At 38.6% G+C, this 24,813-nt stretch overlaps 1 protein-coding gene and 1 long non-coding RNA gene across 3 annotated transcripts in view; one reads left to right on the top strand and one right to left on the bottom strand.

The window, feature by feature from the left end:
- LOC128088467 (uncharacterized) overlaps window positions 1-24,813 on the top strand; it is a 166,038-nt gene that overhangs the window by 99,696 nt on the left and 41,529 nt on the right. The window lies entirely within an intron of this gene.
- Window positions 1-24,813, bottom strand: part of SUGCT (succinyl-CoA:glutarate-CoA transferase) — a 330,926-nt gene that overhangs the window by 284,164 nt on the left and 21,949 nt on the right. For both annotated transcript variants that reach the window (XM_052699012.1, XM_052699013.1), the window contains exon 7: window positions 3,496-3,587. In XM_052699012.1, the coding sequence (XP_052554972.1) occupies window positions 3,496-3,587 (92 nt within the window). The remainder of the gene's footprint in view (window positions 1-3,495; window positions 3,588-24,813) is intronic.

The following is a 24,813-nucleotide window of genomic DNA, read 5'->3' as shown; positions in this document are numbered from 1 at the left end:
CAAATTATTGCCCCCATGAGTTTCATGACATTTTGAAAGCAATATTCATTTGACGCTGAATATGTTAAAGCAAAAGCTTTCTGTTCATCAAATAAGAAACTTGAATGTGATGGTTAACCAATAAAGTTATGTCTTCCAGGGAATAATTTATGTCCTGGAATAATAATTTATTTATAATAAATTATAAATTATGTCTTTAAGGACAATAAAATTGTCATCGGTATGAACTCAGTCCTTTTTGCATATTTTAATTTACAGTTAAAAAAAATTAAAATTAAATTAACTGAATCTGGCCCGAAGCAGCAACTTTCATTTCAAAATGAATTTCTGGTATAGATTTATATAAAATGGGTTTGAAGTTTTCATACACACTAGAATCTCAAATTCCACAGGTGTCACAGCATTTCTGATACAGAGGTAATCGAGTACAGATGTATGAGTTGGAACTCCATGCAGATTTCCTTATCTGCACATAAAAACACGATTTAAAGATAGCATTCTACAGTAGATAAATTTTGGTTCAGTCAACAAAAACACAAGTACAGCTGTTTGTGCCTTTAACTCTTCAATATTGCAAAAGCTACAGTTCGATTTCAAGGTTCACAAGAGAACTTTACTTGAAAGCCTTTCAAAACAGCCAGCATCAAGTGATTTCAATTACAGTAACTTCTTAGGAAAAAAGGAAAAAAGGCAAGATTCTCAAAATTTCCTCACGTCGGAATCTTTTCTCATTTCTCAAAAAAATCAGATGAAAAATGCACAAATCTTGCACTCCATTCAACAATTCTATTCCATGTTAAACGTGATATTACTGTGTACTTTTGGCCCTTTCCACTTTCATATCACATTTTTAATTATTTCACTACCTAAAATATAACTTGGAAAAAAATAAACATTTCCACTGTGATCTACTGCCTCAAAGTGTTATACACAGTATTGCAGGAAATGTTACGTACGTGATCAAATTAATGAAGGTTTAAGCTTTACTCAAATTCCTGTACTAATAATACAGAGATTTCATAGTATAATACTGAGAGTTACTGCATAGAAGCACCGCTGCTCAGTATCCAATAAAAGTAAGTCAACAGCAGCAGCAAACTGTCTTAGAAACTAAATCAGTAGCCAGATGGTTGAAATAGAGCAAAATTTGCAGCATTTAATTTCTCTAAAACGCAGTCCTTATTGCTATGAATTCTATCAATTTTAGAAATGTCAAGTACAGAACATAATTTTACTGTTCTATTGTTAAAATGCTTTGTGTGGTGCTGTAAATACAAGAGCTGCCATGAAAGTACTGCCTCTTATCCTATTATGATGGCCCACGATGTCAGAGGTGGATGTTGGTGGCATGGCAGCAGAGGTTGACCCTTCCTGCAAATATTCTGCTACATTTTGCTGTCATAAACAGGTGGCAGCAGAGGCAGTCTGACAAAATGACGTCTGACACAGAAGTGCGTGCAAAGCAAAACTCTGTCACTGAATTCCTCCGTGCGGAAAAAATTGCATCCAATGGCACTCACTGGTGCTTCCTGAATGTTTGTGGAGAGCAAACAGTGGATGTGAGCACAACGAGGTGGTGGGTGGAACGTTTCAGCAGTGGCAGAACTGACAGTGGGCCACCTCCATTGGTGCAGATTTTGAGAAGCATGGCATGCAGGCTCTTGTTCACTGCTGGCAAAAATGAGTAGCTAATGGTGGTGACCATGTTGAAAAATACTGTTTTGTAGCTGAGAATTTGCTCTGTCAAGCAGAGTCATTTTGCTCTTTGTATCCGGTGTAATTTCCATGGAAATAAATAAGAAGTATTACTTTCAGACCAATCTATCCACACATTAATGTACCTTAAAATTAAGCAACTCACTGATGTACGTAGATGTCTTTTTTCTGCTCCCCAAGTTTGTAGTTTGTCTGCTACAGCTAAGAGCTCTAAGGCACTGCAAGCACACTACTCAGTTTGTCTATTAAAAGAAGTTTCTGCAGAGCACTGTTACACTGATATTATTATGCTGATTAAGTACAGCTACTGCTAGACAACACAAAAACACCATAACTTTTCTTTCTTTCTTCATCAGTTTTAAACACATTTTCAATTTACTGTAAAAAAAAAAAAAAAAAAAGAAAGAAAAATTGTAATCTAGGGTATGCTCCAAAGGAACATGTTGCTTTAAGGGCTTCAAGTACAAATTCTTGTTATTAGGCAAAAAATAATTATTTAATTTTTTTTTTAAAAAAAGCCACAAAAGTGAGCAAAATTCTTTTTTTTTCTTTACTTTGGTCATTTCTCCACATATTGCCTGAAATAAGCTTTTGCTACATTTTTTCATAGCTGGCTCTATTTAGAATTCAGAAATACTCAATTACATGCACAAATGTAGGACATGGGAGTTTTAGTTGAAAATAGTAAATTTTCAAGCAACCATACAGTATGATTTTAAAACTATTTTTGACAAATTTCACTATAACAAAAGGCACATGCATCTTCAGAGCTACTGACCACTCAAGTCTTTGAAACAAAACTGTCCTCTCTACAACAAAAAATGCTTTATTCAGGAACTGATAAAATATATGACCAACTGCAAAAGGAAAATCAATAATAAGGCATGTTTTAGCATGTTTATTTTAATCATGCCAGAGAATAACTGGATTTGAATTAACTGCTAAAAGTCCCTAGTGAATAGATGAAACTGTTACCAGCAATGATTACGTGATTTTTGCTTACACTGCCTCAATTCCAGGGGAGGCGATACCAACATCTGAATTTGCAGTGTAGATCTTAACACAATCTTTTAATTAAATCCATCTTCATAAGTGTCGCTCAGTAATACTGCTCTCATAGCACTCGCAGTTTCCATCACTCACATACCTAAAACCATTTTTCTCTGAGGTAAAGATACATATTCTACGTATTAGTGTAATCCAGATACTAAGCTACCCCTGTAATGCTTCCTGCACTGCTGTATGATCCAACAATCTTGGATATCAGTGGGAATAGCAGCACATAAAGCTTTTCCAGAGCCACTAATGGTATGTCCCTGCAAATTTTCAGGCAGGGTGATTGAAAAGCTAGAAGTTATCTGGATGGCTTTACAATTCCAACGTTTAAAGGTCTGATGCATCTGTTATATCAAAGCACAGGAGAGGCTTTCCACAAAAGTGTGGTTTCATTATCCAGCAGCTAATCTGCCCATTAAAGTTACTGAAGTGACTGAAAGTCACACAGATTAAGTATTGATAACTTATTCACTGGAAATTTAGGATACCAATCTTCTTCCATTTTCTGTTTCTCAGGCACTGACTTACATTCTAAGGCTGGAATGAGATACTGCATGGGCAATAGTACTACCATTTCATTGACTTCACAGAGATAAGGCCTCTTGTTGGACTGTGGAGGGCATACATAGCAGAGGTGTTAACAAAGGCTAGCTAACACCACAATGTGATTAGTACATGGAGCATGTCACAGATTCTACTAAATTTAAAAGTTGAGAGCCATACCTCATGCCCTGTGATATGTGTGAGACCAGAAATGGCAGCTGCAATCGAGTCATATCCACTTCTCTGAACCATTGGACCAGTCTGTCCATAACCTAAAACAGAAAGATAGCAAACAGTAATTCAACCGAGGACAAGTGCAACAAACACTTCTTACTATTGAAAATAAAAAGGAACCAATATTTTTCATCAGCTTCTGTTCACAAGTTGTCCAGACTGTAAAACCAATTAATGCTATTTTATTTTACTTATTCCTGGCACAATGTTAAGATTAATTTGTCTGTTTCTATCCTGTGCAGGTGATGCATTTGATCTTAATTCTGGACAGATTTGGTATCTCCACTTTACTTCATCATGTCTTCCAAAAAACACTATGAAATTTTCATTGAGATCTTCCTGGATCGGCTGAAGAGGTTGCCAAATACAGAATTCAGTTTGACCTACCTTGCAGGTATTATCACCTGTCAATCACAATACAGTCAAACAATTAAAGGCTGAAATTAGAGACCATTACGATACTACTGTGCCTGTATAATGCAAAGAGCCAAGGCTAACTTCCTTTTGCTCTTTCTTTCACAGAACTAGCGAACACCACCACACAAAGTGGAAGTCAACAGGGAAGCTTCTCCTGGAGAAGCTGGCAGCCTGTGGTTTGGACAGGTACAAACTTTGTTGGTAAAGAACTGGCTGGAGGACCAGGCCCAGAGAGGTGCTGCATGGAGTTAAATCCAGCTAGCGACACAGGTGGTGTTTTCCCCAGGCATTGGTACTGGGGCCTGCCCTGTTTAATATCTTTACTGATGACCTATACAAAGGGATTGAGTGACCTTAAGTAAGTTTGCAGATGACACTGAGCAGGGAGGAAGTGTCTGCTGGGGTAGCAAGGCCCTTCAGAGAGATCTGGATAGGCTGGATCACTGGGCTGAAGCCAATGGGACAAAGTTCATTCAACAGGACCAAGTGCCGGGTCCTGCACTTTGGCCACAACAACCCCAGGCAACGCTACAGGCCTTGGGGCAGAGCAGCTGGAAGACTGCGTAGAGGAAGCAGACCTGGGAGTATTGGTGGAAGCTTGGCTGAACATGAGCCAGCAGCGTGCCCATCCTGGTTTGCATCAGAAACAGTGTTTCCAGCAGGAGCAAGGAGCAAGTTCGGTTTTGGGTTCCTCTCTACACTAAAGGCACTGAGGTCCTGGAGCATGTCCAGAAAAGAGCAACAAAGCTGGTGAGGAGTCTGGAGCACAAACCGCAGAAGAAATGGCTGAGGGAACTGGGATTGTTTAGTCTGGGGATGAGAAGGCTTAACAGAGACATTATTGCTCTCTACAACTACCTGAAAGGAAGTTGTGGAAAGGTTGTAGCCAGTTTCTTCTCCCAGAGAAACAGCAATAGGACCAGAGGGAATGGCCTCAAGTTGTACCAGGGGAGGTTCGGGTTGGGCATTAGGAAATATTTCTTCTCTGAAAGAGTGCTCAAGTGCTGGAACAGGCTGCCCAGGGAAGTGGTTGAACCACCACTGATGGAGGTCTTCAAAAAAACATTCTGAATAGATGTTTACATTTATTATTACATTAATACAACATTTAGATGTTGCATTAAGGTACCTGGTTTAGTGGGGAAATACTGGTAGTAGGTAGACGGTTGGACTAGATGATCTTGGAAGTCTTTTTCAACCTTGGTGATTCTATGATTCTATGAAGCAAAAGTATTGGAATTCTATTATTTAAACTAATACAAACTGTCAAAGCCCTTACGAGTCAGAGATTTAAGTTTCTACTCCTTAAAGAGGTAGCAAATTCAAAAGTTTTCTCCTGCTTTCTTTTCTCTTTTCAGAAATCTCTAGCAGAAATACCCTAATTAAAGGAGCAAACAGTTAGGAGCTGTTACAGTCAAGACCGTTACTATGGCTAGCACTTGTAATGCAAAGTTTCTATAATACTCTGATCTGTGAAGACAGCATAAAACTAAACAGATAGATAGATAGACAGATAGATAGATCATCATGTATTACAAGAAAAAAACCTCTCAGTCTCCCAAATTCCTTTTATTTATTCTCCCTAAATAACACTGTGCCTGCTTGGTAGATGTGACAGTCAAGGTTGGGTTTACTGCTCGCAGCACAAAATTAAAAGTTGTTACACATAAGGGCAGCCATCTTCAATTCCTCCATTTGGATCAATGTTATTTAGTACAAAATTCATAAGCAGCTTCTAAAATACACTGCAAGATATTAATGATCACTTCTGAACTGCAGTTAAAGTATTGTGTTACTCCAATTACTGCTCATTAATTCATACCAAGCAAAACAGTATCCAACAAATAAATTGATTTCCATCATTGTGCTATAGAATATCTAATTATCTGCTAGGACATTTTTCTGGGACATCTGGGAGCCAAGGAGGCTAAGGAGGAGCTCAGCTTCTATGCTCAGTGTTACAAGGAACATCAGGATACTAAAGCCAGCAAATGGACTTTATCAACAAAGCCACAAAACAAATATTTCAGAAGACAGGATTCACAACTTTCTTACATTCAAATCTTCAGCTCACTGACTTTAATAATCACAAAAGAGAAGCCAAAATTACTAGTTTATCCAGTGTTATTAAAAATCGTTTCTCTGACAATGGCTGACTAGAAGACCCTAAGGAGCAATTAGTGGCCTTTCCTCTCATATCAACACAGCTAAGTTCACAAAAAAAAAAAAAAAAAAAAAAAAAAAGTGTTTCAAGCATAACTCAACTTGCAAATAAAATGTTGGGTCCACACAAAAATGCTCTGAGTGGCTCCAAGCGTACATCGTTATCTCACTGAGATGAAATGGAGCATTAAAATCATTTAAATATGCGTGGGTCCACTTCAAAAACCAAATCTTGCTCAATAATAATAATAATAAAATACTCAAAACAACTTTAATTGAATAGTGAAAAGCATATTGAAGTCAGTGAGAAATTACGCACTGGTCTGAGCTATTAACAAAGAAAAGCCATCTCAACACGTCTGCTCACACAAATGTTTTCATAAACAGAAAACATCTGAAAATTAAACATTTAGTACATAGACAGAAAATTTATGGTTTTTTGCACTGCTCTCCTGGCAATGACAAACATCCATCCTTTAAACACTAAATTGAGGAAAGGTGACAGGCAAAATTTCACACATTTTTCTAGCAGCATTTTAGAAATGTTGATTTTAAGTCCTTTTCCACATATGACAACAGCCTGATTTCAAGACCCTGGTTAATTTCACAGGTCCTAGAGGGGTGTCTAATTGGCTTTCAAAAGTCACAAAAAATTAAAAAGGGAAGATACAAGGCTCTGGTCTTGATTTGAAGTCTGAATTGAAAAAGCTAGTGTAGAGGCAAACATCTATTGTAGACGGTGTGGCACAGAGCCTGTTAACTGCCTGGGAGAAAAAGAAGCCATCTAACTGACAAATAACTACTTCTCAAAATGAAAGGTCTCATTATCTAGACAAAAGAAAACAAAAGCTGAACATTATTGAGTAAACTACACAGGTCAACGGAGGAACCCTGTGCAGATGTTTTCCTGGTAATCTCGGCTGGGGAGCACACTAACCCCCCTGTGATTCTGACAGAAACAGTCAGAGACCTACTGCTCCAACTGGACTGCCACAAGTCGATGGGGCCAGATGAGATCCACCCGAGAGTGCTGAGGGAACTGGCGGAGGTGAGAGCCGAGCCGCTTTCCATCATCTGTCAGCGCTCCTTGTTGACTGGTGAGGTCCCAGAAGACTGGAGGCATGCCAGTGTGACTCCATTTATAAGAAAGGTCGTAAGGAGGATCCGGGGAACTACAGGCCTGTTAGCCTGACCTCAGTGCCAGGGAAGGTGATGGAGCAGATTGTCTTGAGGGAGATCATGCGGCATGTGCAGGGTGACCGGGGGATCAGGCCTAGCCAGCATGGGTTCATGAAGGGCAGGTCCTGTTTGACCAACCTGATCTCCTTCTATGATCTAGTGACCCATCTGGTGGATGAGGGAAAGGCTGTTGATGTTCTACCTAGACTTCAGCAAAGCCTTTGACACTGTCTCCCACAGCATTCTCCTGCAGAAGCTGGCAGCCCGAGGCTTGGATGGATGCACTCTTGGCTGGGTAAGGAGCTGGTTGGAGGGCCGGGCACAGAGAGTGGTGGTGAATGGAGTCAAATCCAGCTGGCGACCGGTTGTGAGTGCTGTTCCCCAGGGGTCGGTGCTGGGGCCTGTCCTCTTCAATATCTTTATTGATGACCTCGATGAGGGCATCGAGTGCACCCTCAGCAAATTCGCAGATGACACCAAATTGGCTGGAAGTGTGGATCTGCCTGGAGGTAGCGAGGCCCTACAGAGGGATCTGGACAGGCTGGAGAGCTGGGCTGAAGCCAATAGGATGAGTTTCAACAAGGCCAAATGCCGGGTCCTGCACTTTGGCCAGAACAACCCCAGGCGACGCTGCAGGCTTGGGGCGGTGTGGCTGGAGGACGGCGTAGAGGAAATGGACCTGGGGGTACGGATTGATGCTCGGCTGAACGTGAGCCGACAGTGTGCCCAGGTGGCCAAGAAGGCCAATGGCATCCTGGCTTGCATCAGAAACAGCGTTGCAAGCAGGAGCAGAGAGGTGATTGTTCCCCTGTATTCAGCACTGGTGAGGCCACACCTCGAGTGCTGTGTCCAGTTTTGGGCCCCTCACTGCAAGAAAGATATTGAGGCCCTGGAACGTGTTCAAAGGAGGGCAACAAAGCTGGTGAGGGGTCTGGAACACAGGGCTGATGAGGAGAGGCTGAAGGAGCTGGGAATGTTCAGCCTGGAGAAGAGGAGGCTCAGGGGAGACCTCACTGCTCTCTATAACTTCCTGAAGGGAGGCTGTAGTGAGCTGGGGGTCGGCCTCTTCTCTCGTGTCATCAGTGATAGGACCAGGGGGAATGGCTTCAAGCTACAGCAGGGGAGATTCAGGCTGGACATGAGGAAGTGTTACTTTTCGGAAAGGGTGGTCAGGCACTGGAATGGATGCCCAGGGAGGTGGTGGAGTCACCGAGCCTGGGGGTGTTCAAGGAAAGGCTGGATGTTGTGTTGAGGGACGTGGCTTAGTAGGAGCTATTGGGAATAGGTGAACGGTTGGACTGGGTGAACTTTTAGGTCTTTTCCAACCTTGGTGATTCTATGATTCTATGATTCTATGTTTTAGAAATAACTAGGAATACAAGAAGAAAAGGCTTGAAAGAGAACATACATTTAGAAAACCATTAGTCTAGTTGATAAATCTCACCATAACATACATGTACATGTATATTTAAAAAAAAAACACCGAAGTTATTAAAATACCATCTGAAGCATGTGTTTGTCCAAAAACACTGTGTTCACATTTGAATTCACTGTGCAAAAGCACAAATTTGCAATCAAACACAGTTAAGCCTAAAAATAGGTTCCTGCTTAGTATAACATAGTTCAGGCCTTATCAACTTTAACCAGTACACAAAACACCTTTCCCTAAAAAGACAGTTTCTGCTAATTACAGAAAGAATAGGCTTCAGAGAGGCAGTCTCTGAAAGGTAAAACAACATAGCTGAGCACACTCTTGCTCTGAACTGCCTTCTAGTGAATTGTAGTACCAGAGAATTTTAGTTAGAACTTAACTGAGTATTGCCGAAATAATTTCAGTTGGAGAAGCGACTGCACGAATACTTGGCCTCAAAATATACATATCTCCATTGTCTGAGTTTGAGACAATATTTAAGGCTTTCGATTCCTGTAAAATGGAATCTGGAAATAAAAAGGAAAAAAAAAGGAAAAAAAAAAAAGAGGAAATTGTACCCTCGCCCCCCCCCCCCCCCGAATCCCTATTCTATAATATTGATCTGATACTTGACACATCATCCTCTATCCAGATCTCACAATTGCTGCATATAATCTGCTTTACTCTGCTGCAAAGTATGCATCAGTTCAATGGGTGAACTGACTGTGGGACACAGTAACCCCCAGTCAGACCTCTAAGTTTCTCCTAAGAGCTGTCATTGTCCATGGGTGTCCAACCTTATAGCTTCCCTGGGCCGCATTGAGTGAAGAAGAAAACTGTCTTGGGCTGCACATAATATAATTATTATTAAAACATAAGAGGGCAACAAAAACATAGAACCAGCAGGTTGGACACATATGTATAAAATCACCAGAAACACAGACTCTAAACGTTCACTAAAGGACTGATTTCTCAGCAAATTCATTTACACCTACATCTTCCTGGATCTGTCCTGATCCTTCAGCTAAGTGATGAAGTTTTCCTTAAAACAAACAGAACGTGACCCAAGTGTGAAGAATAAATTGAGCTGGCTGCTTTGCATCAGCTTAGAGAAAACAAGGGCCCTTGTGGTATGCATGTACAAAGTGAAAGCCATAGCCCACCACAAGCAATCCTGTATTGCTCATGACATATCAGAAAATAATGGAGAAGTGACCTTGAAGGCTACACTTAGCACCCCCACTTACTCAGAACTTTCCTTGTGGCTAAAGACAAACCTGCAGTTGAAATGTTACAGTATATTTTTAACTAAGACTGCCTGAATCTCTTTTTGCTAGTATGCAGCGCAGCATACATTGTATGAATATTCAAAACAAGATGTGCAACATGACAAAGGATACGTCCCCTCCCACATATACTGGAGCACACAACAATTTAAGTTGTATAAAATAACGCAAGAGATGGAAATGCAGCTAATATGGAATAATAATGCAGGCCACATCTGTTTCAAAATGCCTGAAGTTGCTTGAAGGGCAAATTGGCAATGCAGAGCAATAAGAGAAAGCTCAAGACGCCTAAAAATATTTACATAGTAAATCTGAAAGACAATTAAAACGTATCAAAATAAACACTAAATTACTAAAACCTTCATCACAAGCTGGGGGCTTACAGAAGAAGTAACTACGTAAGACAGTAAAGGCAATTTTTTGAAGATTTATTTGGTGAAGGAAGTTCTCAGCAAGTAAGCTTCCTGTAAACACTGGCAATATATAAGCATTTCAGTTAGAGACAGAGGTGAGACTGCTGCCACTATCCGATTAAATTACAGCACATCACAGCAATTGCTGACAAATGGAAGGACTGAGCATTTGTAACAAGAAAGATCAGAGAGACCTAGCAAAATAAAGACACTCTTTATTGGGAAATAAAACTTATTAAAAGTTGGAGATACATTCCTGCCCTGGTGAAATGGAGGCAATTAATGTGAAACAGAAGCCACCTCTGACATCATGAAGGTAACCATTCCTGCGATTAGTGTGCGGGTGCCATGTGAGGGCACTCAAGCTTTGAAACATACCACAGGAAAAATGATAATATTTACAGGCATCATACAGGGCTATTTTTTTCCCCAAATTTTTACATGTCATAACAAATGACTGCTACTTTATCCACTTAAGTACAATCAAAATTGTTAGAATATATTTATCACACAAGACACACTTTGCTTTGGAATCCACACTAAATAATTCTGTTCTGGGACAGAAATAAATATTATGAAGTGAGAAAGGTCAGGCTGAAGATTAGGAAAAATGCAACAACGGTAAAAGCTGTTAGGCTGCACAAAAGTGTTATTAGTGAAGCAGCCAAATGCCAGATGCTCAAAAATGTCACATTAAATTTAAAAATGCTAGCAAAAGCTGTTCCCAAAAAAAGATCTGTTAGAAAAACAGACTAATGTGTCTTTCCAGGTTGAGCTTTATAATACCATGTAATCTACAACATAGCTTTATTTCATTTTTGCCAGATGACAGCGGGACTTTTAGCTACATTTATGGCAGGCATTCTTCACAAATTTTAAGAAAGCAGGCAAACCAAATAAACAACTTTGTCCCAGACGAACTTCCATGTGTTTGTAGATCACATGCTATTCCAAGTCCTGTACTGAACATGCATTTGGACACTCCAGTTTGCTTACTTAGGGGCTACTGATGATACGATGACAGAAATTCCTAACGTGTATAAAACCAGTTCATTCTGACTAGGAGCCACATGCAAACATCTGGGACAAACAGACACCAACATGTTGCAATATCTCCACTTAAACAACATTCACCTTAGAAACAATATTTTTAGGCAGGTAACTTTTGATCCATATGGGTTTTTTAGAAGGGTTAAAAATACTTCTTTATTCCTCAGGCTGTCGTACACTTGATTTGTATTTGGTGAAATGTAACAGTTGCCCCCTAGCATCCTCAGTTTGCACCTTCCAAAAAAGCAACAAAGAAAAAAATAAAAAATAAAAATAAAAATAGTTTAAAAAGCAAGCATGGCTAACGGCGCAGAACCTGGAAGGAAGGAAAATCTAGCATTAGTGCAACACCTGGAACTATCGCTCTCATTTCTTTAATACCATTTGCTTTCAAGCTACTGATGGCCTGGTAATTAACTTCTACAGGAAAGTCTGACTACACTATTATACTGTGCCATAAAAATAAAAGTCAGCATTTCTCGCGATGATCTTTGTGCAAAACATTCAGATCATATGCTAGAGAAAACCAAAAGCCATCATTTCTGCACTTCTTCATGATTTGATAGCATGATAAAATTTTATAAGACAAAATATAAAACACATTGTACTAAAAGGAGAGAAAAAAACAACACGGAGACATGCTGTCAACACAGACAAATCCCCTGTAGCTCAATTCCCACATGAGAAATGACATTATAAAGTGAGCATGTATAGGATATTCTGAGCAGAACATAGAAAAATATGTTCAACATAGGCATTTCTACAAATAGGGACTAAACATTGTCACAAATTCAATCCAGATAGATGGCTATCCCTGCTGAATAACAAATTAATGAGAAACACCTTTTGACTTGTTCTATTGCCAAAAGAAAACATTCAATTAAAGACAGCTTACAGCTTTACTTAATAAAGATTAATGAAACAAGCAGAAGAACACAAGCAATTCTCTATAATGAGAAAAGCCAAAATCTAACAGACGTATTATATGAAACTTTGCAATGTCAGAGCTGCCAAAGAAGTTTGCAAAACCAGTAACAACTTGGAAAATGCTTGCCATGTGTTGGTCAGAAGGAAAGGAAGTACAACTTCCTGGGTAGGCAAGCTTACGGGAGATCAGGGCTGATATGAAGAAGGTGAAGTCAGAGCAAGCTCTCAGGAGAGATGAAAAAAGCAGAAAATAAACGTAAGTCAGCACACAAAATCTCCCCAACAATCTGAGAAATATATTTCTTTTCTCCACTGATGACTGTGAATGCGTACAGTATATAAATTACTTCACTGCTTTTACACATGATGATTTAAGCATCTGAGTATTAAACAATATCATGTGTTATAAATTGGAAGGCAAAGATAAAATGATTAAATCCAATCGTAACTTTCCACTAGTATTTAGCTACTGAAAGACTAAAAGGGGACAAACAATAAGCTCTGCCAGTTGTCCAACTCCATTCAATTTTGTGATCTGAGCACTAAGCCTCATTCGACTCCTCTAGAAACACCAACCACATTTCTGAGACACAGCCACAGACCATCTCAAACAATGCATGTCTGGTTTTCAGCAGACTCGTAAGCAGGTCTGGAAATTCCCAGGACATGTTTTCTTGCTCTTCAACATGTCAAATAAGCCAAGAGAAAGCAATTGTCTCTATAACCCAAACTGTAAGCATCAAAAGGGTGCTCCTATCATTCACATTAGGAATTTCAAGGCAGTAATTGCTTCCCAATCTAAGCGGAGGTGCTATTCTACATGGCATCAGGAATCAAGTGAAACTCGGTGACCATTTGCTAAAAACAAGTTCAATTCAAAGCTTAAGCTCTCAGAATACTCTTGGATTAAGTACTCAAACTCCCTCTCACCCCCTGTAAGGAACCTCGGGCAGAACTAAAATTCCCCATTGCTGTTTTGACTTCATACAAATATTCCTAGCTACATGCTTGTAAAGGTAAGGAATCATTCCTTGTACCCTGCTTGGTACAGTGGATCTTATGAGTCCAAACACTTACATAGTAAAAGCCCATTATAAAATAATGAGGCCAACCACTCTGAGCAGCGCAGCACAGGCATTTCCTTTAACCCATCCAGGTTTAACACTCTCCCAAGGACTAGCTAAATACTGAGGAGAGCTGCCCAGACAGACTTCCGTGCTGCCTCACCTGCAGAATTATTATCTTGTGACTGACAGAATTTTAAAGAAACTACATGTTCACACATTTATTTCACACCTGAAGCAACCAACGTTCTTTCTGAAGTGGTTAAAAACTCAACAGACCATCACTTGTTGTGACTGCATACAGTATTGCTGACAAACAAATCTGTGGAGTCCAGTTGGAAGAAACCAACGTGGACTGAGTGCTTCTTTGCATCCATCTCTGGGCATACACGTCTGTGTATTATAACCATGAACTCTCCCTTAAGATATACTATACAGTCCCTCAAGGGGCCTGAACTACTACAAGCTGAAGCTGGGAAACATGTCAAAAGCTCAAAATGAGGGTAGTTTTTTTTCCAAACGTTTCCTCAAATCTTTCCAAAACAAATCTCTGAAATATAACTCCTAAAGATTTAATCCCTGAAGATTAAATGACATGGAATACAATATATTTTTTAAATTCCAGGCTCCCTTTCCAACCCGATAACTTTACTGATTTTTCATTTTCAGAGACTGACTATAGCTCTCTGGTTTATACACATATTATGCGTATAAACACAAGTTCAATCCTTACTTAGCTCAAAGAATGAGTACCTAACTCTGATTTTAGACATCACAAACAGTAAAATGAGCTTAATTTAGAGTCCTGATATAACATTAATTTTCTATTTGACATGGTGAAGCTGTAAATCCTAGCTTAAAGTTTAACTGAAACTGCTGTGGTAGATCAGGTGGAAGCAGAAGGGTGCAGTATTTTACAAGTATATTAGAGCCTATGTGAACAAAAAGAAAATTTGCAATAGAATTCTCTTGGAAATACATATGAAAATGATCTTGAATATTTTTAACATTGGCAGATTCCCTGATTAAACTGTGCATTGTTGCAAATAAAGTCACTGATCATTTACAGGAACTTATCATTCAAGGTGGTAAAACAGTAAATGCATCTGGTTACTTAAAACAGCTTGAAAACTGATTAATTCAAGAACTCACTATTTACTGCCTAAGTTGAATATTTTTCTGCTAACAGATTATTTCCAGATTAATTAGTTCCTTGGGAATGGTCATACGAGAAAAGAATCTTTCCCTTTGTAAACTAAGTATCTGCAGTGGACAAATGATATTCTACATCCATTTTTTCCCACCTAAAATGATTTTCTTAGGACAGTTAACATCTCATCAAATTGTCTGACTCGAATCTCATAGATGAGAAATGCCTTCAAAACAAGGAAGGTGCAACCTACAACAGGATACCAGAGAAAGAAGTGTCTAAACACCTGAACAAAATACTCATCAATTTTGGGACATCATCTTCTGAATTTTTTCAAAACTGCAAAAAAAAGTCAATTTGAAACCCTAGATAGAAATAAAAATCTGACAGTCATACATTACATACTCTAAGCAGACACATATTTTCAGTATTTAAAGAGGGTATACAGGAGAGATGAGGAGGGACTCTTTTTCAGGTATTTACAGAACAAGGGGAACAGATTTTAACTGAAAAAAGGTAGATTTCGGTTAGCTGTTAGGAGGAAAATGTTCACTATGAGGGTGGTGTGGTGCTGGAACAGCTTGCCCAGAAAAGGTGTGGATGCCCCATCCCTGGGAGTGTCCAGGGCTAGGTTGGATGGGGCTCTGGGCAACCTGGTCAACTAAAAGGTGACTTTGTCCATGGCAGGAGAGTTGGAACTAAACAATTTTTAACATCCTATCCAGTCCATTCCACGATATCTGAAAGCCCATGTAATCGTACAAAGAATATGACTTTATATGAGAAAGCATCTGTTAGTCACAGCTCCACGTAATTCTCTTCTAAACAGGTTACAAATTTTGCTTTCCCCCTCCTCAGACATTCTCCTCTTGAAATGATGGTCAAGTCTCACTAAAAGTCACAACCACAGTGTAGCTGTATTCTGGCTGTGTAGTCTCCATCAGGATTCTACTCCAGTGCAAGATGGCCATCCTCTCTATAAGAAAGCTTTTCTTAGTGTTTAAATGGAGTCTTTTTTTGTATACACTTAAACAATTACTTCTTGTTCTATTTGTCACAAACAGATTATTCTGTTCTCTTTACAAGAACGTTTACTCACGAGAGGACTGTTTTGCACAGTCCTGTTCTCATTAGAACCTTACTTTGCAATAAGGTCTACAACGTACAATGACAAAGTTTTCTCCACAAGAGAACTTGCAGATCAGTGGGTGTCAGCCAACTCTGACATAAACACTGGGATACAGAATGCTTTTAATGTTCAAGTACATGGAAAAGTGCCAGATACTGCCACCATTTTGGTTTCTGCAGATGACAAAATACAGGCTATTTTTCAATTCATTCTGTCTTCTACACCCGAAACTGTTTTCTTTTTCAGCTACTGGCAAAGGGATTTATTTTATCACAGGATTTTAAAAACAGAAGTAATGAAGACCATATGCATACTAGGAAACGTTTCAGGTCAAAATCAGCTACTTACAGTCTTCCTACCAATCTAATAACACCCATAGAAAATAAAATGAAGTGGCACAACAAAGACAATGAGATCTGTTTGTTGAAATCTCAAAGCCTCCACATTTGAAACAGCTAAACAAACAAACAAACAAGCAAAAAGCTGCAATCGTCATATAAAAAGTATCTCATGCATGGAAAAAAAAAAAGATTAATACAATAACAAAGCAGAAGAGAGAGGCTTACAAGACAAGACAGTCTCCTGGAACAAATTCCTTAGGAAACCAGACAAGAAAAATTCAGTAACAACAAATAAAATGTTTGGTGATCTTTTCTTGGGTCTTCTCGACAGATTATTAGAACGCAAGCACAACAAACACTGCTTTACTAAAGCTCACTGCATGGCTTATGGCTAAAATCTTCCAGCTTTATTTCTGTTAACTTAGCTAGGCACCAGTCCAAGTATAATAGCTACTGAAAAATAAACATTAAACCATCAGTAAGTGTCTCCACAATTGTACTGTGTTGCTATGTTGTTCATACCCAGGATTTCAGTGCCTAATCTGGTTTCATTCACTGTAAACTAACCCAGTGTCAAATTTTACAACTCACAGGCAGTCTTCTACAGTACTCTTCATTAGGATAGAATCCAAAACCTGAAGTTTCAGATTTTATACAAAATACTGCTAATTTTAGGGTGGTTGCATGTAGATGAAAGAACAAGCCATAAGCGTGAAGTCATAAGAAAGCTATCATTTCTGTGCACAGTTGAAAGTCAATACTTAAAGCAAGGAAGAATTATGACTTGTTCATTAAACTTCGTATACACTTCTCATACCGAACAAGGAACTGGAACACAAGAGCATTTCAGGATTGCACTCGGTTGAAACTGTTTCTTATTCCTAAATTCACAATATTTTGGACATTCAGGCTGTGTGTGACCAGAGAAACAGTAGTGGAAAAAACAGCACTGCTAGGCTTTTTAACACAAGTGCCAAAGGCTAGCTAAATCTCAGAACAAGAAAACATACACCTGGTGATGGTTTACCAGCAACAGAAGCAGCACAAGTTTAAAGGGATGGAGTCCCTCAGCTATGAAGATCATCTTCTTGGTGGTGCATATCAGAGCTGAACCCCACAAGGATGTCAATCTCACCAGCAGAGAAGGGAGCCTGTCAGTTCCCATTGGTTTCTCGGAACGCTGTTTTATTTCCTCCTTTGTATTATACCTCCTTTCCATTTTCACCCTTTTATTAGTTTGGGTTATTGATAGATTTTGGAAGTTCAATCTGTGTCTTTGCCGGAGTCCTTTATTACTCCAAAGATAGAAGTACATCATATACTGGCAAAGCAATGCTTGTGCACATGCAGCTTTCTGGGCCAAATTACACTATGCACTAGAACATGAAACTTGTTATGGAAATGCACTCCTGAGCAGATCAGTGAAAGAAAAAAGTTTTGCCAATATAACAGCATATTTGCTAATGGTTTCTGTCAAAACAGCTACACAGGTCAGTGTTCACACCTCTTCCTGTTCCTGAGCAGCACAGCTGTGCTGACAGAAGTCCGTTGTATAGAAAATGCTCTTGTGCTCAGTTCCAAGAAGTTTGACAAGCAGCTGAATTTTACAGAAGCCTCCTCACTTTGAATATGCCTGTTTGCTGCTTGCAAAACCAGCACATCGGGATCCCAGAGAAAAACATATATCCCATGACAAGAATTTAAATAGGAGAATTATCTCTTGGTCCTCTATCTTCCAACTAACATAGTTACACCAGTCCTGTACAAGGTGACATCATTCAAGTTTGCTGTTATTCTGAAACACCCTAAGAAAAAGTGATATATTTCAATCACTCCTGAATTGAGTGCACAAGTTTTGAGTGTAAAAGGTTGAAAAGCACTGTTGCCCTCACCACCAGAAAAACTTAAAGACTCCAGAACTGGAGAGGTTTGGGTTGTCCTCTGAGGAGCCAGGAGTTGGACACAGTGATCCTTGTGAGTCCCTTCTAACACGAGCTATTCTATAGTTCATTGAAAAGTCAAGCCTTTTTTTGCTTTCCCTCCAATTAAGAGCTACCAGACTTGTGCGTTCACATTTTACTTGGCAATCTTTTGGAAACTTGGTTTTAAAGGTGTTTTTAAGGGGGTTATTTAGTCCTGCCATTGATATTTTTGGCAACAGTTCTATCAATAATGCTCCAGAGGTACAGGAACACAGCAAATCTGTGCTCATGCCATCTGAGCTGTGTTGATGGGTGGAGAAGTTTAGCCAGCGTCCAAAAAGCACAGAATAGCACAGGAACATGAGAACAAATGCACTAGATCAGACTCAAGGCCCAGCTAGCTACACAGTCTGTTTCCAGAAATGGACAAAAACAGATGCCAATATGAACAGGATAAGCCTATCTAATATTTTTCTTGAGTACTCTCCCAGCTTCCAACACTTTGCAGCTGACAGACTTCCTGAACAGAAAGATACAGTTTTAAACTTTTTACACAGTTCATCTTCAGAGCACAATACAATTGAAAGGTGAAGTATATGGAACTCCCAAAGTCAACTGCTTAGGGGTAATGCACATATAAAACCTTTAGAAGTTTCCACTTAGATTAAGCAGACACTTTCAACTTAATTACAGTGTGAATGGGAAAAAAAAACAAAACAAAAATCCTGAGGACTTTGAACAACTTTACAAATCCTGTTAACTAGACTTCTGAAACAAATGACCTTTAAAAGAGAAGTATTAAAAGATATTTAGCAATTAAACAATTCAAAATAATCCTACTGTCTGTCATCCATTTATAAGTCTACAAATAACAGGTCATTGTTTCACAGACTTTCTAAGAATGATTTTTGCTTCTAGTAAAAATAAATAAATAAATGAAAATGAAACATAACTCCATCTTAAGTAAAAACAGTATCCCCAATATGGAAAAAACTACTGTACTTAACACAGTCATACAACGTATTTTATTAGCATCTAATAATTAGTTAAAGGAGAAGAGGTAAAAACTTGTTTGTAAAAGAACTGCTTTGATATAAAATGGACAGTAAGGGAAGATGGGATATAGGAGGTCTTCGTAAGGAGCAGAAATCAAGATTAAATTTCCTAACAAACCTGCACACATAGCTGTGCTTTAGTAGGATGGTAATTAACACTAAGGGTTGGGGAGAAAAAAAAAGCTCCCACTGGCCCTCAGAACTCATTTTCAAATAAAGCAGTCTTCCACTCCTGTTCCTACTACAAAACATTTGCTTATTCTATAAATACATATATTCACAAAAACTAAGTTTCACATGGTCAGGGCTGTAGCTTCTACTGCGTATATGAAGCATTCTGGGAAGAAATGCTTGCCACACAGTGCCAACCCTGACGTAGCACACTTGCAGAATGGAGCTTGTGCCAAGCAGAAGAAGGCCTGGGGACATCGCAGGTGGCTTACTGCAAGAGGCAGGGAACCAGAGGCACTTTGCTGTCTTAACATTTATTATCAAAATTATGCAAGTCCTTAGAACGTGATAGTCACTAAATACAAAGTGGCAATTCGCAGACACCTCATAGAACCACGTTCCTTTAATTAATTGCCATCTCTTTATAGACTCTTTCCTCGAGTTTCACGTTTCCACAAATCTTTTAGCCCTAAAGAAGTACACAGAGTCCCCTGATGGCACATACTGCTACCCCACAACAAATGGCTGAGGTGGGCAGGCCACAAAAGCACTGCAGCCTGAATCAGCACAGCACTCCAGGGCCAATTCACCGCAATGGTTTAAAGATAGCTCAGCTTTTTCTACATAACATGTCGGGTTATTTAAATGTATTATGACTGGCTGAAGGAAATTACACAAACAGACCAAAGTTGTTCTTTTAGGGAACTACATACCACATAATATTACCACTGACATCTTACATGACTTTTCAGAACGAGGCATAAATCTGCTTAGATGTCCAGAAAAAAAATCTTAGACTCACATAATAACATGGAAGAGTCAGTTTTGTTCTAAAATTTTCCCAAACGTTAAGAAATTCTGCTTGCAAACATAGTATAATGCAAATACAGATTAAAATTGTCCCATCAGACTTTTTGGCTATTTTATTCGTTTGGTGAATAGAGGAAATAAGGAATGATAGCTTCAAGAAACTGCCCCACTTCACAGCATCATAGGATCTTAATTACAAACATGCCTACAAGTATAACTTTTTGTTCAACTTCTTTGGTTTTTTTTCTGAGATCACAGCTCTACTGTTTAACCCTTGTACCTTACAAAATAATGCTCTATTCCCAAGCCTTGCAGAAATTCCAACATAGATTGAACATAGTCTTAACTACATCAGAACATTTGATTCTATATGGATGGTCGCCTTAGATATCAGAACGATGACACATGGGAAGTACAGTAACCTCTTAAAAGCTTCTCCTGCATGCCACGAAGCTGGTTCTTTACTTCAAAAGGACTCAGTTCTTAATCTGTGTAAACGTGTAGTTTACAAGCGAGCATATTTGCACAGAGCTGGAAAGCAATGATGTCTTCAACTCAGTTCTTTCAGTTTGTAAAATCTGCAAGAAACTCTGTGATGTAACCTCCTAAAAAGAAGATCATTATTAAATTTTATGATTGTGTTTATTTCATGTTTCAGTCCTGAAGTGTACAACAAACAACTGACACCGCGTAGTTTGGTATTTAAAGAGGTCAGAAGTTTTCCCAGCTTGCTCAAACACTCTGAAATAACTCTGCCTGTTCTCATCTGTATATTTATATACAGCAATTTTAAGTCTGCTACCATCTTGCTCTCAAGAACATAAGGCATCAAACTCTGCAGAGCACAAAAAGGCAAACTTTCTCTGCAATGCACAACTATTTTTAAACATCCAGTCTCCCAGCTTCAGACAATTCCTTTATTTAGCAGTATTGAGAAAAAGGCTAATACTATATCTCATCATTTATTATTTCATACACTGCTCTTCTATTTCAAATTCATTCTCTCCCAAAACTAGAGACAATCCAATTTGCTGGCACCCATGCATAAATTCTTATTTTACTTTCTACCTATGAAATAATTTTGTATTTTTTCTTAATATTCATTCTTTGAAATGAATGTTAGCAAAATGTTAGCAAAAAAGCAAAATGTTAGCTATTTCTACACATTAGGGCAGGATTTTTGTTGATGCTTTCACATTCCATCAGCATCTCCATTTAGGTACTACCAAATGAAAATTCACAGAATGATTTAGGAATAGGGAGTTAAATGGCCACGGCAGCTTTTATCTAATAATAGTACAACTTAATTAAATTAAAAAAAAAGTGGGGGGTTCTGAACTACCTTTCCTAAACAATGCTTCTCAACTGTAGTTCTTCTCTCAACTTTCTTCACTTGTTAATATAATTTCTGACATACGGCAACCAGAAGCAACTGGGAGCACACCAATGTGGAGTAGAGCAGATCTTTGGGACCATGTTTGTTTTAAATATACTTCAGTCTGCCAGTCTTCCATATATCAATATGACAACACGGACTCGTGTTCAAATTTACTTATTCCTCACCATTACAACCAAATCTTCTGAGAACCCTTCTCTCACCCACTGTTCCCCACAGTATCTTAAAAGGACTTGATTATTTCTGATTAAGCACAACACAGTGACCTTGCTCCAACACTTAATTCTACCCTTGACTTTTCTTTGTACAGACAAATTGTCCAGGGTAATTTCTAATTCTTATCCTGCTGTATCATACACCTGTGCCCCCCTTCTATTTTGTGGACCTTCTGAGCAGCAGGGAGCTCTCGGGCAATTAAAGCAGGGCTGCATCACACAACTGTCCATGGGAGGCTGCTGACAGAAGGACTGCTGGCAGTGCTTTGAATCTCTGGCTGTAGGAGGAAAAAGTAGGCAAAGCTTTTGAAGCCAGCTCTGTGTGACTCTTCTCTGAGACAGCCGCACTCCCAGAAACTATTTTAAAGGACTTTAAATGATGTAAAGAGAAAATGTCTTCTACCTGCAAATCAGTTCCAGAATCCTCCTGCCCCTGCTCCAAAGACCACAGTAAACAAGCCATAGCCCTTCACCACGTGAGGACTCTGGGGTCATCTTCATGCTACTCCATCACCCACTTGGATCAAAACAAAATATGTGGCAATGTCAGTTCTGAACCACTGCCTTCCATGCCAAAGGTGAAATGCAAATAGTTACTGTTTATATAGTGTAAAATATAAGATTGACAACTTTTGAATCAATTTTATTATTTGTTCTAAATCGCATTAGCTTAGCTTGTCTATGAAAACACTCTGAGAACTTTAGTACAGTTTTAAAAAATGCCACAGGAGTTATTGTCCAATTATAATTGTAATTATGTAATCCCAATAATTACTGGTCCCTGTGAATCCAGTGTGCTACTCCACTCCTCAAAAAAAGTGTCCTCATTGACTATTTTACCCCTAGACCCTGCTTTCTAATTTAACAACTCACTCAGACAACTTCAAGCTATCAAAAAAAAAAAAAAAAAAAGACAGAACAAGTCTTTAATGCATCCATCTTCCAAATGCATAATATAAAAAAACAACATTCCAGAGCCTTGATTTCCCTTTCAGTACTGGAGCAGTCTATTTTTATCAAGTCAAGCTCAGGTAGATGTTGCATATTTTTTTTCCCCTCCAAATGCTTTGTTCAATCATTGTCAGTGCTGCCAGTGAGTTCATACAGACTGCAAACCTGATATTTTTGTTTATTTAAGAGAGGTATAATGTTCACAGTTTTTCAGACCTGCCTTTTCATTCTCAAACCACATCAAGAACTGCTGGAAGGAAGACACACAGTTTGTTCTGACAATGCCTTCTTTGAAAAAGCATTCTGAGCGCAGCAACTCCTACTATTAGAAAACAATAGATCTGTTGAAAATTTATTTTGAACACCCTTTTATTGACAAAAAACCATTATACCAATCCTCTTTTTTTTTTTTTTCTTCCCCTTTTTTGCAGTTCCCAGCTTATCTTCTCATCTAATTCTCTCAGATTATTCCTGCTTTGATTAGCCTTTGCCCAGCACAGCGTGCTGTTTCTTGGCTTTTTATTCTGTTATGAAAATAATGGAGTCAAAGTAGAATGTGCACCAAAATTATCATGTTATATCTTCTCATAAGAAGCAGCTATAAATCATTAGTACGAAACAGATGTACTGCAAGGTACCAAATGCTGGTTATTTTGAGTTATTACTATCTTTTAAGTAGGTGGGTAAAGAACCATTCTGCTTTTCGGATTAATTAGAATCACTCGAGATGCATAAGAGATACTTACATTTGAAGAAAAGTGTTCCTTAGCTGGCCTTATGCCCTTTATATATACCTACTTGAAAGGCACATATATAACAATTCCACATTTAGACTCATCTGAAACTCAGATGATACACAATGTGTTGTTTTTTTTCTTCCATTATTTCCACTTAATTTTTGCCTGTTTATAACACAACTACTTACTACCAAATACAATTAGCAGTTCATTACAGTTTAGGACTTTATAAAGTATTATTCTAAATTTGTAAATTTTTCATTTACAAATGTAAAATCAGAGTTAAAAACTAAATTCTTCAGGGTACAGACAGCAAATTCTGAAGTATGATCACTCAGAATAATAAAATTTTAATAAAAAGTAACGACCTTTTTTTCCTTCCTTTTGACTGAGGTATAAATATTTCTGCATAATAGATCACCATGTCTTCAATCTCACAAATAAATACAGCAGAATGCTCTTTTCCTGCCTGCAGGAGTACAAATGTCTTCAATCTCGCAAATAAATACAGCAAAATGTTCTTTTCCTGCCTGCAGGAGTACAAATTCTTTAAAAGGCAGAAAATTAAGTGTCGTGTTCATGCTTTAAGAAATGGAATGGGAGAAAACAAAAAAAATATTGAAATTAGAGATTGGGCAATGTCACAAGCAACACACAAAACAAAACTGCTTATGATACAAAGCATTACTTCGCTTTCTAGAAAAGAAGGGATGAAGAGGAGAAAAAAAGCTAAGGAGCACTAGCTTCAGAAAAACCTGCACAAGAGAAAAGCGCAGCCAGTTCCATCAAAATTAACAAAGGAACAGAGATGGGGAACAGAGATGAGGTTCGAGAGCCTAAGAGACGAGGTTTTCATCATTCAAGGAAACCTACAAAATTCAGTGTCTTTCTAAACGTTTTGCCTTCAGAGGCATTAAGAAAAAAAATTGACTTGATTTGAAAATAATGTTGTCCTTTTAAACAGTGCCCCCTCCTGTCCAGAAATAAACTGAGAGTCTCTTAGTCAAACTGCACAGATCATACTGAGAGCAACAAACCGCCACTTCTGCACATGGTTTAATTGAACCAGCCAATTTTCAGAAACTTAAATAAAAATGAACAACAGAACTGCCAAAACACATTGTATTTGAACTAGTTCTAAGGTTATGCTCACCAGTATAGCCAAGTTGTGAGCGAGAACAGAATCTGTAGCTTTGAGAGCAGTCACAAAGCAAGAGAAAGATTGAGAAATAAAGCTGTAGTAGGGCTGGATATGTTCAATCAGAGCTGTTTGGATAAGGAGCTTGGTTTACTGATCAGGACTTCCAGAATACCAAAAAGGAGACAACATCTGGCTCACCTATGTCTAAACCCTTCACCCACAAATGACCCCGGACTCCTGAAAAATTACACTACCTTTCATTTTACTACCACTAACAATTTACAACAGTCCAACATTTAGGAAGAGGCAGTCCCATATCAACAGAGTTTCTTCATT

The sequence above is a fragment of the Tympanuchus pallidicinctus genome, unplaced genomic scaffold (assembly GCF_026119805.1).
Source record: "Tympanuchus pallidicinctus isolate F22 unplaced genomic scaffold, pur_lepc_1.0 scaffold34, whole genome shotgun sequence".
Lineage (NCBI taxonomy): Eukaryota > Metazoa > Chordata > Aves > Galliformes > Phasianidae > Tympanuchus > Tympanuchus pallidicinctus.
Note: the sequence above shows the minus strand (reverse complement) of the source record. Positions and strands in the feature narration are given on the sequence as shown.